Source organism: Syngnathus typhle, linkage group LG8 (genome assembly GCF_033458585.1).
Source record: "Syngnathus typhle isolate RoL2023-S1 ecotype Sweden linkage group LG8, RoL_Styp_1.0, whole genome shotgun sequence".
Lineage (NCBI taxonomy): Eukaryota > Metazoa > Chordata > Actinopteri > Syngnathiformes > Syngnathidae > Syngnathus > Syngnathus typhle.
Window position 1 is genome coordinate 7,961,455 of NC_083745.1, and position 14,241 is coordinate 7,975,695.

Consider the following 14,241-nt stretch of genomic DNA (forward strand, 5'->3'; position numbering starts at 1 on the left):
TGTGTGACTTTCAAAGCATTTCACTCATTTTCGTTTCAGTAAAACAACATGATGAAACAAATGGACGAATCAACGGTATAAGACATACGTCATGACGACATTAATTGACTAATGCTGACGAAGTGACGTCACACGCGGAGTCTTGTTCGTTCTTGCTCACATATTGACAAATTAACACAACTTCTTGGTTGTAGTCACTTTACGCTTGCTTGACCAAAACTACCTTCGTTTACAATAGCAGTCGTTAAAGAACACGCTTCTCGAGAGGTACCCCAATAGCTGTGAGTATGATCAACTTTTCGTCAAATACTTAAAAGTCAACCAAAAAAAAAAAAGTCTTTACAAGAATATTTTCTATGCAGACACACTGATGTCATTGCGATATTTACTTGTTTCATGTTATTTCTATTTCTTAAATCATTTTTACAGACATAAATGAATACATTAGCAATGGCTGAGGTAATTTTTCTGTTTTATTTGTATACACAAAATAACCAGATATTAGAGATAAGTGATAAGCTTAAAAACATTAAAAAAATAAATTAAAAAAAAGATCCCCTTTGAAATTGTATTGCCTCCCTACACTTTTAGTGGTCATAATTATAACAATTGCTTGTCACCATGCTGTTGGTGTCTTTTTTTTCTGTCAATAATTCTTGGAGCCTTGTGAATGAACAATAATGATCCAATTGTGTCACATTCTCTTATTGTTATTATACTGTGTCTACATGTGTTGCTGCATGGGTTAGTGGCTATCAGTGGTTAATATATGCTTATAATTCAATTCCCTTTACATTTTACTCATTCAGTCGTGGTCACAACAACAACAAAGCTTTTGTTTCAATTCCTCATCATCATAGCATCATAGGTCTCTCTTTTACCCCCGGATCTGAGGAGGATCTCAGAGCAAGCTGTTTTGGTGCAGTCTCTTTAAATGCAAATGAGATACTTCACTTCTGGCTCTCTCCAGGCCACAAGATATGCATATTTTGCATGATATGTCTAATATTTTGGGGTTCATTTGTATCTGCTCTGCCCTTATCTTTTAGCACAATGCAGTTCAACTCAATTCCAGTTACTTTCTTTACACTCTTCTTGTTACTTGTGGAGCCAGGTATGAACTCCAAAGTTGACATGACACAAAAGTTGAAAAGTAAAAGTATTTAACATCAGGGCTGCACACTTAAGAAAACTAGACGTTCTCCATGGAAGAAAGCTTGACGTAACAGGACAAAACACATAAGGGAAACGGCAACTGCATTATGGAATCAGGCTAATGGCACAGCTTAGAACAAAAGGACAAAGCATAAAGGAGCAGCAACTTTATACCCACTGATACATAGAGATGATTCACCGAGCACTTCTGCTCTTCTTCCGTGACTGACTCACTCACTTTTTTTAGTGCCTCTATTCCCTTCACTCTCCTCCCAGTGGCAGAGCACACATTCAACTTACTTACCAACCAGTGGACTATATCGGCTTGGAGTGGGACCCCTGTCAGAATTGGAACTTTTTTTGTGCCTTAAGATGGGTCTTAATTCCTTTAAATGATCTTGGACGTTTTTTTTATTTTTTTTATCAACATGGTTTTAGGAAATTAAATGCATGTGCTCAATATCCACCAAAGTATTAGGAATCATATGATTCATCCTAAAGGTAGGTGGTACTACATATAATGACGTAAAAAGATCACAACTCAACTAAATTGTCTAATTTGTGGCTATAATGCAACACTACTACCAGAATATCGATAACATAAATGAGTACGTAAAATGTTTATTTCATTTTTTTCATATATACTAATGTGATATGATCATGATATGGTCATGATCTATGTCGATGTAATAATGATCAATGATGTGTGAAGAAATAAAGTGAATCAATGAATCAATCATAATTTACATGTAGCCTATGTAAAGGAAATATACAATCATTGCATCAATGGAATCATTGAACTGCTACAGAGAACACAGCCGGGATAAAATGATCGATTTATTAGCCGTCAACATGAATTAGAATGGTCTATTTCACTGTCACATTTGCAAAATAACAGAAAAATAAAGTTGGCACACCGGGGCTGTAGGTAGACACCACCATCAATTTCACCATCAATCAAGTGTGTAATTGGTTTTAATCCAGTTCACGTAAACTAGCATTCAAATATTTTCAAAAACCTGTATTGGATTTATTTATGCTTTTCGCAGCAGGGGTTGAGAATAGTCTTTACGTACTTTGCAGTGTCTTGCTGGAATCAAACCAGTTTGCTCTAGTATGCTGGTGTTTAGGGTGTGCTCACCATTTCATTGTGTTTACTCAACAAACACAGAAACTCACCTAACATCTTGTAATACTTCCTGTTATTCACCAGTATTGTTAAAAGTCAGCTATTTTTCCTTTATTTGTATAGCAAGTCTGAGTGCCTGTTTAGGTTCCTCACTGTGTGTGTGATTCCTCTATGTGAACTAATTGTGTAATGTTGATTGCAGGTGAGACTGACCCCCAAGTTGACCCATAGTCCCTTTCACCAATCCAAGGAGAAAAAGGCCAGCAAGATGTGGCGCAGTATTGCTGCACTTTTGAGGGGGGCTTTAGGATTCTGGATTGTGGCGTGTTATTCAGCAGAAGAACAAAAGTTAGAATGTAATCTAGAGTCCCTGCCTTTACCTAAGTACCATGACATCTCTGACAAGAGTGGCAGCTTCATGTCGAGGACGGTCAGTGACTTTATCAAAGTTGTCCAGCCCAAAGACTTTCCTGAAGGTTCGTATTGCTTTGCGGATACTTTAAACAGAATCAGAATTTGCTTTATTATCATTGTCAATGAAGACGTTAACAAAGTTGGATTGCGGTAAAATTATGAAACATGGAACATGACATAAGGATAAATAATGAAAATACCTAAAAACGCTAAGACTATAATGCATGCAATAAAATAAACTATGATCAAAAAATATTCACACTAAGATAAAAAATAGGTTTGTCCGAACTGTTTTCTACAGTACTGTTTTCTAAAACAATTTTCAACTGTTTTGAATGGCGACCATTTTTTTATAGCAGGGCAAAGGAGAGCAATTTGGATTTAAATCAGCTCAATAAAAGAAGTTAATTAGTATGCATTGAGAAATTCTAAAAAAAAAAAAAAATCCTTCCCAAGTTAGATTTATTTGCTTTTAGTGGGATGGAGTAGGTTTTCATGTGTGGTCATTTCGTTCATCAGATCACACCATATTTTTCTTTTTTTTCCTCCAAAAGATTGAAAAGAGTTGACAATTTGGGTGTGAAGCATTTATAAAGTAAAAAGTATGTAGAAATGACAATGACAAAGATGCATCTAACAAAGTATATTTATTTACCTTGTCATGGTTTCCTAGCGAGAAGCAAGCAAAAACAAACCCTCACATTTCTGCTGTTAAAATGGCACGGATTTCATTCTTTGGAGCAAAATAAACTTTTACTCATCCCTTTTTGAAATGTTAACATTTTGTTTAGTCTGGTATAATACCTTAAGTGCATTGATCTGTGATTAAAAAAAACGTTTAACCATTTCCCTCTGCTTGAATCCCTCGATCTAGATCTGATCAAGCATATTGCGGCAAATTGGACAAAGCTGAAAATACAAGATCTACAGCATGAGGTGAGTGCTTTCTTAATGGCCATTCAATGCTCAGCAGGCTTTGGTTTTGCATTTCTCTCTATTTACATTTAACAATACATAAATGTACAGGACTGTCTGATAAAATTAGAATATTGTGATAAAGTTCTTTATTCTCTGTGATGCAATTAAAAAAACAAAAATGAAATGAATAAAAGGCTTGCAATATTTCAGCTGATTTGTAATGAATCCAGAATGCATGACCTTTTTTTTTTTTTTTTAAATTGCATTACAGAAAATAAGAAACTTTATCACAATATTCTAATTTTATCAGACAGTCTTGTTAATGACAATGTACACAGCCCACAGTTGATAGTGGATGATGGATGCTAAGTAAGCCCAATTTATTCATGATCAGGTACTGGAGTACGAGAGGGGCTTCGTTGCGTGCACGGTCATCGGTATCCTCTACGTCATCCTGATGCCCACTGTGGGCTCTATGATGGCCTGCTGCCGCTGTGCTGGCTGGTGTGGTGGCGACATGTACCAGAAACAATCGAGCGCCATTTTCATTAGGAGGAGAAACTTATATTGGGGCACTGTCATCGTCACTATCTTTCTCTTGTAAGTCAATTCATTCAAATGACACCACGTTGGCCTCATTGCGTATGATGCATTCCATATTTTGCCCTGTGTGTTTGCAGTGCCGGGAACATGTGCATGTTCGCAAGTTACAGGGAATTCCAAGTGAAACTGAATCTGACCGAAACTAAAATCAACAACACCTTTGATAATTTGAAGGGCTATATCAACAATCTTCCCGAGGTACAAATAGTCACATCCTGTTGTGGCGCTCCTTGGCTCAGGCAGTAGATCCTAGCTCTATCAATCACGTGTCGTCGTGTCTTTGGGCCAGACACTTTACACACCTTGCTTCCAGGTTGCTATTGGAAATGAGAAAGAGTTTTCAATTGACTTCTGTGGTAAAATATTGAATAAACATGGACTGAGCTGGCTGTCCAAATCACCGAACAGCATGAACAAAGTGCTTTTCAGTACTGTATCACTGTCAGACTATGATGTCCAATGTTCTTGACAAGAGCCTCATGTTTAATACTATGTTTAAAGTGGTCTTCCTGTTTACAGCAAATCAACCGTGTGGCGGAACAGAGCAAAGAACTTGTGGACAGGCTTCCAAAAAAGATAAAGGGTAACAAGAGTTAATTCTGTATTGATGTTGAGTTGTCATGTTGAGTGATAACCGCTTCGTAATATGTTTCTTGTCAGAAAGTGACGCTGAGCTTCAGAGCCAGCTTTTTGGAGACAACTCGGCGTTTGAGGCGCATGGAGAGCTGCTGAAAGGTATGAGCAATATTCTGAACTGCTTTAAAAAGTTGGGTCCTATTTTTAGACATACTGCACATCTGGAAGTTTTTGCGTCAATTGGTGGGTAGCTAGGTAAGCAAATAGTTGACTATATTTGGGCAGATAGTTTTTCTATTTAATGTAGATAAGTGGGTAAGGTAGTTTTTGCGGAAGATTGGGACAGTAGCTCTTGAATTTTTGTTTTGATAGGTAGATTGCTTTTGTTTGGAAGGCAGATATTAAGTGAGTAGATGTGTCGGTTTTTTTTACATCGGTAATCAGTCGTTTCATTTTGGGTTTCTGTAGGTACTTTTTGTTTTGATAAGATTAGAAATGACACACATGTAGGCTTGTGTGATTGACAAACATTTAATACATAATGTCTTTACATTAACAGTGAAAGCCAATCTTTGCCCTGATAAAAATGACAACATTTTTTTCTGTAACTCGTTCCACTTTTAGAATAGTTTAACTGATAACTATTTTGTTTAAAATGATGTGAACACCTATGATTAATAGTGTACTTATCTATCCTTTGCATGCATAGTTCTGGATACAGTTATTAGTTTGAAGGAGGAGCTGGATACAGAAACGAAGAATGTGGAAATTAAATTTAATAAGGTCCAAGACCAACTTCCTGATGATCAAAAAGTAACTGGCGTGAGCTTTTCTTCTAACCAAGTAAGTAAAACCATTAGCATACAGGGCTTTTACTGAGGCACTTTGGGGATATGAGACATTTTAAAATATATTTCAATGGTGCTCAAGTGTCTCACTAAAATGTCACACTGAATGCAAAAACACTTGGCTTTGTTCAACAATGCACAGCGGTGTTGACTGTTACGATTGCTGTCAGTCTTCTTTTTAATTATAAAATGGGTATTCACTTAAGACAAAAACAAACTATACAAAAACTGCTAATACAACAATTATTTAATGGCCACATATATTTACAATATAATGTAGATTCTAACTTTTTTATAGTTCAATATTTTTATTACAATTGGTTATAGAGATACAATGACAACATTCAATGAATCAGACAATGATGCCACATGTTTTCAATCTTTAAATTCATTAAAAAAAACAACTTTGCATTTGTTAGAGGGTACTCGGCTAATATATAAAATAATTTACAGTGGTTACATCATTGAAAAAAGGTTCGAAGCCACACCCTTAGAGCATTGAACGACTGAAAGTAATAATTGTACAGTATTGCGTGAAATGAGCCTTTCCCCAACACTGAAAAAGACACAGAAATCTGAGTAATTGCAACCTGCTAAAAGGAAAAAGTTACATTTGCTCATCGACTTACTGCAGCAATTTTCAACACCCCACTTTCTTTTCCTTGTGTTATGGTTAATCTTGAGTACCTGGTGCCAATATGGTACTAGAAAGAGTTGTCGGGTCGTTTCAAACTACCATTTCTACAAAATTATTGCTTGGTCTTGACTATACTATATTGTTACGTTGATGCGTGCACAAAATATTGCAAGATGTGGTACAATTCTACAACATTGTCTTCTGTTTGCTGTTTAAGGGTGCATCTTTAATTACGACACTAAACGACGCTAAACAAAAGTTGAAGGATAATGATCCACAGGCGAAGGTCAGTCAATTCCACAATTTCCTATACTCATTATCATTATTACCCATCCATCCATCCATCCATCCATCCATCCATCCATCCATCCATCCATCCATCCATCCATCCATCCATCCATCCATCCATCCATCATCTGTACTGCTTGTCCCACGGGGGTCGCGGGCATGCTTTAGCCTATCCCAGCAGCCATCGGGCAGTAGGTGGGGGGCACCCTGAACCGGTTGCCAGCCAATCGCAGGGCACACCGAGACAAACAACCATCCGCACTTACACACCTCCGGGTCATTTGGAGCGCTCAATCGGTCTACCATGCATGTTTGTGAGATGTGGGAGGAAACCAGAGTGCCAGGAGAAAACCAACGCAGGCACGGGGAGAACATGCAAATTCCACCCAGGGAGGGCGGGAGGTGGAATCGAACCCGCAACTAAGTGTGCATTACACATTTTTAAGAAGAGTGTTTATGAGCGATAAAAGCTGCTTTTATGTGTGGTAATGCATAAAGATTTATAACAACTTGACTTGTTTTGTAGCTTGACGACTTCAAAGGCACCCTCAAGAACTTGAACTGTGAGTCACCGTGATGCTGTCGTTGCCTTTGTCGAGTATCAATTTCCATATATTTTAGATTTGATATATTCATTTTAACTTGTCCCCTTTTATCTTTAGTCGATCAATTGGATTCTGTCAAAGACCAGATCACAAAGCAGATGAACATGAAAAAGTTTTTTGATGTAGACATGATACTTACCCCTCTGGACAAGGTACGGATGAAGCTCAGTAAGTACATGCCTTGGATGGACTACGTCGACAGCCTCTGGTAAAAAGATCCCCGAGCGCCTGTCATCAATGACCCGAAGGAGAAGGAGATATTTTTTCTTTCTTTCTCGATCTTTTTAGGTGGCGTGTGTGCATATCCCTGTCCTTCGCCGTCCTAGTGGTGGTCCTGTGCAACCTCCTGGGTCTCATCCTGGGACGCTTGGGTCTGGAAGAACCTCAAGAACCCACAAAGCGGTCCTCCATCGCCAATTGTGGTGGAATTTCCTTCATGGTGTGAGTGCTGTACCAGAATTAAAAAAGATAGTAGATACCGCCCGTCCTTGCCCATGCTGCAGGCTTTACACTACGTTTAAGAGACACTAGCCAAATCCCTAAAACAGGTCTTGAACCCGCTGCTCAGGGGCTGTTTGCGGCCTGCAGAATGTATCGTGCCCTGTGACTTGAAGTTTATTGGTAGTGCTTTGCTCAGGGTGTTTTTTGGTGTGTGTTTTTAAATCACTTATGGGCTACCCTATAGCTAAGGCTTGTGGCAGTGTTTTGTTCTGAAGTGACACCAAGTGGAAGAAATGAAATACTACAGTCCCTGTCAATCTCTCTCAAAATCTGCTGTGAAGAGAAGAGGTTGGCAACAGGAACAGTCAATTTCAAGGAAAACAGTGGAGCGAATGTTTGTTTTGGTCTGCACAAGCAACCCCGCACAGAAAACGTTGTGCTGCTCGAAAAATCAGATGTCAGTACACAATTAGACATGCTGAGGAGTGCAGATAGCAGGGAGAGGATTTTTTTTTCAGGGTTAATGTAGCATAAGAGCATGATGGAAAGAGCTCAATAATTGGCAGTAGGTGAAATTTTCTACAAATAGTCAGTAGAAATTCCACAGAAAGTAATAGAAGTAGTTGAATATGTGAAATGTGATTGGCATATGAGTGGTCAATTCATACTGTTCAAATTAGTTTGAACTTGTTTTCAGTGGTGCAAGTTGGAGCTTTCTGTTCTCGTGGCTGCTCATGTTGCCTGTGACGTTGCTCTTATTGGTGGGCGGCAACGTTCATGCACTGGTCTGTCGCCCCTGGAGCAGCGGAGAAATGCTCGAGGTAAAGTGTGTGTAAAATTTCTGAAAAACATGCAGATGAGTGACATTTTTTCTCTTCATGACAGGTTATTCCGAGACTGGTACCTCAGATGGATTTGGCTAAAGTTTTAAAAGTGAATGTCAAACTCAACCCCTCTGATATATACAGGTAGGTAGACATAAACCTCCACATGTTTATTCTCCAATACTACTCAGCATAGATCGTCATGTGCAAATAATTGTCCAATAAGAAACCCTAAACCTGCACATGAGGTGCGAAGGGTGACGGCAGCGCCCGCTAACGGCGATTCATGTGCGCCATGCTTTGATATTTGTGTATGCAGGGACTGTGGGAAAAACATGTCTCTCTGGCACACGCTCCACTTGGAGGATGGTCCAGGAGCTAAGATTAATAAGTACCTCGACATCTCCGAGGTAAATATCCACTCCTCTTTGCATTTGGTAGTGATAAGGTGAATAAATACCTTAAAGTACATCTTCTCTGTGCACAGCACAACAGCAAAATCGATGATGTCATACGCGGCATCAATATCCCCACCATAAGCTTGACTTTTGATTTCGATTCGGCGAGTCTCAATAAAAAGCCTCAAAAGGTTTGCTGAAAATGTGTGTGTGTGTGTGTGTGTTTGTAATTATTCATATTTTTTATGTAGTCCTTGTACTTTTAAAGGGTACCTTTATAATAAAATTTGCTCTTTGATGAGAAAATAATATTTTGGATGTCAAATAGCTTACATTTTTGGAGGGGAGAGGGTTCTCTTTATCACTGTTTTTGACTTCATTAGATTGATACATCTGAACTTGACAAGAAGATTACAGACCTCAATAAATTGGCAAATACTCCTGTGAGTCACTTCACCAACATCAATTGTCTGGTATGATGAATGAACAATAATATACCTGACAATCTTGTCACCCTTCAGCTTAATCCCCAAGCCGAAACCTCACGAAAGGCAGCCAAGGACCTGACTGAAATTAAGAACGATGTGGAAATCAAGATCAGTCCGAAAATAGTATGTGGCATTCTCTTCACCCTCTGCTTAAACTAGCAACACAATATCTAAGTAGTTGGCTAATAAACCTGATTAGACTAACCAATCACCCAAGTCATTTAATAGCCAGTTAAACCAATAGCTGTGTTAACCATCAAACTAGCAAACAAAGCAAATAGCTAGCCGCCCAACTAAAAGTACCAGATTAATGAACAAAAAACAGCTAACCAACATACAATTAACAACCAAATTACTTCCAAATGGAAAAAAAAAAAATGAATTACTCCTTTATGAATGTAACATACTCGGGAAGTAATTATTGCAGTACTGTTTCAGAAACATTCACTTCTGTAATTTTTCTTTCTTTCTGTCAATACAAAGAAGGGCATAGACCAGTACTTCGTTTAACTCAGTATTTATTGAATAACAATGTAAAGTAAGAATGAATAAAGGTTATTCTATTTCTGAACTTCCAGACAATTGTTCACATCGGCCAGATGCACACACTGCTCACATTTCCATTTATTTATGAATAAACTCTGATGAGAGAAAAAAAGTTGATAATATGGAGTGCCTGACAATTTGTTATATATATATATATATATATATATAGTAATATAAACAGTATTGCGTCTAGCTAGCTTTGAAACGTAGACAACAAACATGCTAAACAGTTGTAAAACCATCCAACTAACACGCTAACTAATGAATAACAACTCTCACATAGTAAGCAAACTAACAAACATTATTAGCTAGGTAGTGAACAACACGCACTTCATCCTTGAATGCAAGCGAAGCGATGTACAATGTCACTTGCCTCAACATATGCTCTCTGATTTTCCTCTGCAGGACAAAATCTCTAACTCTATAGAAGTGATAAAAGTGAGCTCCTTTTCCATTCATACATGATGATATGCCTTAAATGCATTAAAATAACTGCCATCCTTCTCCTACAGAAAAAAATTGAGACGATGAAGGGCATGGCAGACCTCCTCAAGGATACTACAAAAATTAAAGATGTGAGTAGAGTCTTCAATGCCTAACTTCTGTCCTCGTCTCTCTCCATTTCGCCCTCACTCTCGCTTTCACTTGGGAACTTATTGTCTCCTTGGAATAGTTGTTTGTATTATACATGTATTTATGCCTTTTTCTTGGTAGTGTAGTTCATATCATATTCTGTTGTTTGTTAACCACTTCAGTTATTTCGTGTTGCAGTTTTATTCATTATAATTTCCCAAGACAATTTCTGTTTGGCTTACATAAATATGTGGTTCTCTGCCATTATTTATAACTTCATTACACTTATCTTAGACTAAATTATTTAGTTATAATTTCTCCAGCTTTATATAAAACATGAAATAGTTCATTATTGTTAATTATTGTAATAGTATTACTTCTAATGGTACTAATACCAATACGAATACTCGCACACTAACAACATTAACACAACTAACACTACTAACACCACTGCCAACAACAACGACGACGACGACGACAACATAATAATAATAATAGTGGTATCATATTATTTCAAAGATTTGTTTAACAAAAAGTCCAAGATTATTATTATTATAATTAATTATAATTAATTATAATTAATTATTATTAATTATAATTAATTATAATTAATTATTATTAATTATAATTAATTATAATTAATTATTATTATAATAATAATAATGATCTGGATGTTTTTGTTTTTTAAAAAGCACAGCTTCATATGCTCGACAGGAACTTTTTTGCAGTTGCATTTTCTTTTCTCGTCGCCCTGAGTTTTGAGTAAAAAAAGGTCATACTGAGCGCATTTACCTAAAATTCCACTTAACTGGCAGAATCCACACATTCTTTGCAATGGCAGGAAAGAAAGAATATTTGAGGAACGATATTCTGGATTTCATAGTATTAGCCTTGTGAATATTCTTTGTTACCCACAGGTGCTTAAAACATTCTTGGTGGACGAGATGACTCACATTTTAGGCTGCATTGGAAACCAGGTAAGGAAGGACTTAAACAATAGATGCATATTTGCTTCACTATTTTACGTGGCAAACAAGATAACAAGTGAATAAAGTCAATAAACTAGCTGTAGCAAACTCATTAAAATTATACAGGCCAGGCAACAAAACGAGTAAAAACCTAGCATCATCCAGTAACCTAGTTAAAAGGAAAGCGCCTCGGTCGCTAACAAATAAACTACAAATCAAATTACATCACTAGCTAGAAAGTAACAAACCTACTGTACAAACCTTTTTGGGGTACTGTTTTTCATCAGGTTAAAGAAGAGTTTGGCCGTTGTGGTCCTTTGTCTGAGGTCCTAGACTCTGCTCAAACCGTTCTGTGTTTGTACCTTGTGTCATCTCTGGTAAGGGAAAACCACAATGCAAGACAGAGGTTGCATTGTCAGATTCAAAGGACTTCTGATAGTGTTTTTGCTTTCTTGTAGAATGCCTTCTGGTTCAGTCTTGGCTGGTGCTTGATCTTCTTTATCCCCAGCATTATATTATCCATGAAACTAGCAAAGTATTACAGGAGAATGAAGCACTCGGAACCCAAAAGGTGAGCACATCCATCCTTAATTCATGTAAACATGTTTCTCTGGGCTTCGAAAATGACTTGAGCCTTCCTGCGTGTGGGTCGCATGATTTTGAAGTCCTCTCACCGCATTAAAAAAAGAGAGATTTAAAAATATTCCGATTTAGCATTTCTGAACCTTTTCTCATTTGAGGTTTGATGTGTCGTGAGGCTTCATAAAAAAAAAAAGTATTATTTTTTTAAATAAAAGACTATTTTCTACTTTTATTCTTTTTAAGGAACCGTCCTCGTCCTGAGGTTCTGGAGTTAAGACCAAGGAAACAAAGCCGGAATGGGAAAAAACAAAAGGTAAAGGTATTGATTTTCCAATCATCCATCCATCCATTATCCGACCCGCTTCAAGAGGGTCAAGGGAGTGCTGGAGCCAATTCCAGGAGACTTCGGGCAGTAGTAGTACACCCTGAACAGGTTGCCAGCTAGTCACGGGTCACACATAGACAAACCACTCATTCTCGCAATCGCACCTAAGGACATATTATAGAGCTCAATTCACCTCCTGTGCATGTTTTTGGATTGTGGATGGAAATCAAGTACCTGGAGGAAACCTACACAGGCACAGGGAGAACATGCAAATCCTGCACAGAAAAATCTGAATCAAACCCAGGACCTCTCCACTCTGAAGTGGATGGGGCAAGCACTTGACCACCATGCCACCTATTCATTTTCCAAAACCAAAAAAAGAGCAGGGATCATACTATATCAATATACATACAAATCAAAAAAACAAAAGTTATCGCCAGCGGACTCTGGGATACCGGATTGGAAAAAAATGGAACTGAAGGAGCAAATTGATAAGACAAAAGGAAACAACTCGACAAGACACAAATGGCTGCGAGAGCTGATTGGTAGATAAGGAACCAGAGATTGAAAACAGACCAAAAATTATAATGAGCAACCCTGGACACAAGTCACTAATCGAGACTAAAACAGAGATCATGACACAATTTAATTTCAACAACTATTTATGTCCAATCTAATTGGGTAATGGGACTGATTAATGTCCATTACATTTTACCGGGTGATGATATTGGGACTGTCCAACCCCCCGGTTTCACATTGTCAACTCTAACCAGCAAGGGGAGTTGGGTTAAAAAGTTACATCCATATTTAATGTCAAGCCAACTGAGCATATCTGACCTGCTGACGTGATTTCCAGCGACACGCGACATAATGTGATGTGATGCAACCCAAATGTTGGAAAACGTGTACAGTATGCAGAAGACTTTACAAAATCAATTGGTTGTAAAGGACCTCAATGTATCTTGTACCTGCACTGAAAAATATGTACCACTAATGCTGCTCCACCTAAGCAATCAGGCTCATCAAATGGGCTGTCATTTTTTTCATTTTTGTTGAAGTACTTTGATATTTCTTATGATATATTAATTTGTATATATTTTCTACATTTATCCCATACCGAGATGTACTAGAACAGAAAAATCCTATTGAGTATGTGATGCATAAAATCACATTACAATAAAATATCAATACACACTGTAAATACATTTGACAAATTCAAGTAAGGTATAGTAAAGCGGAAGTGAACATATATAATACATGTATGAAATAAATGAAATATGAATGATTGTTGTTGTTTATTTGACAAAAAGTGACCGTTTGTGTTTTAAAACCATTATAATGGAAGAACTACGTTTTATAAAATTCATATACAAATAAAGTTGGCTAATTGCGAAATAGCGACATAAATGATACCTTATGCAATGCAAGCGAGTAACTGCAGACTGCAGTATAATGACCAAAGCTGCCCCCAAAATATTTTAATCAAAATAGAAATAAAAACACTACATTTTCTATACCACTTGTCCCCTTAGGGGTCGCAGCCGTCCTGGAACCTATCCCAGCAGTCATCGGGCAGACGAACGACCATCCACACTCATACACCTCGCGCCAATTTGGAGTGCCTACCCACTATGTTTTGGGGCTGTGGGAAGAATCAGGAGAAGAAAAATGGATCCGAATCCTGTGAGGTGGACGTGGTAACCTATTAAAAACTATCAAATGGAAAATTATACTGAAAAATAAATTATACATTTTTTTCGTCTATTTTGGCAGTTTTGGTCCTTTATACGAGCATTGAACATTGACGTGTGAAATTACACTAGTAAAACCTATAAAGTGCCACTAGGTGGCAGTGTCGGGCTGCAAACACCACGTTCAGTCTCCAGTACAGCAGAGAAGCTGTGTACGGATGACAGTGAAAAT

The 14,241-nt window shown here is 37.6% G+C and overlaps 1 protein-coding gene across 2 annotated transcripts; it reads left to right on the forward strand.

Annotated features, from left to right (window-relative positions):
* Positions 1–1,336: 1,336 nt before the first annotated feature.
* On the forward strand, positions 1,337–14,080 carry prom2 (prominin 2). Of its 2 annotated transcripts, XM_061284578.1 has the most exons (25): positions 1,338–1,656; positions 2,487–2,760; positions 3,573–3,634; positions 4,011–4,216; positions 4,297–4,417; positions 4,739–4,802; positions 4,880–4,954; positions 5,505–5,638; positions 6,498–6,566; positions 7,095–7,131; positions 7,231–7,381; positions 7,462–7,614; positions 8,312–8,435; positions 8,500–8,582; positions 8,758–8,848; positions 8,926–9,027; positions 9,220–9,279; positions 9,358–9,447; positions 10,276–10,308; positions 10,383–10,445; positions 11,361–11,420; positions 11,699–11,788; positions 11,870–11,982; positions 12,237–12,306; positions 13,851–14,080. In XM_061284578.1, exons 2-25 carry the CDS (start codon positions 2,553–2,555, stop codon positions 14,025–14,027), a joined length of 2,436 nt encoding a protein of 811 aa, XP_061140562.1. In that variant the 5' UTR covers positions 1,338–1,656; positions 2,487–2,552; the 3' UTR covers positions 14,028–14,080. The 2 variants fall into 2 exon arrangements, with proteins under 2 accessions (XP_061140563.1, XP_061140562.1); XM_061284579.1 differs by lacking the exon at positions 10,276–10,308 and having other exon boundaries at positions 1,337–1,656.
* Positions 14,081–14,241: the final 161 nt, after the last annotated feature.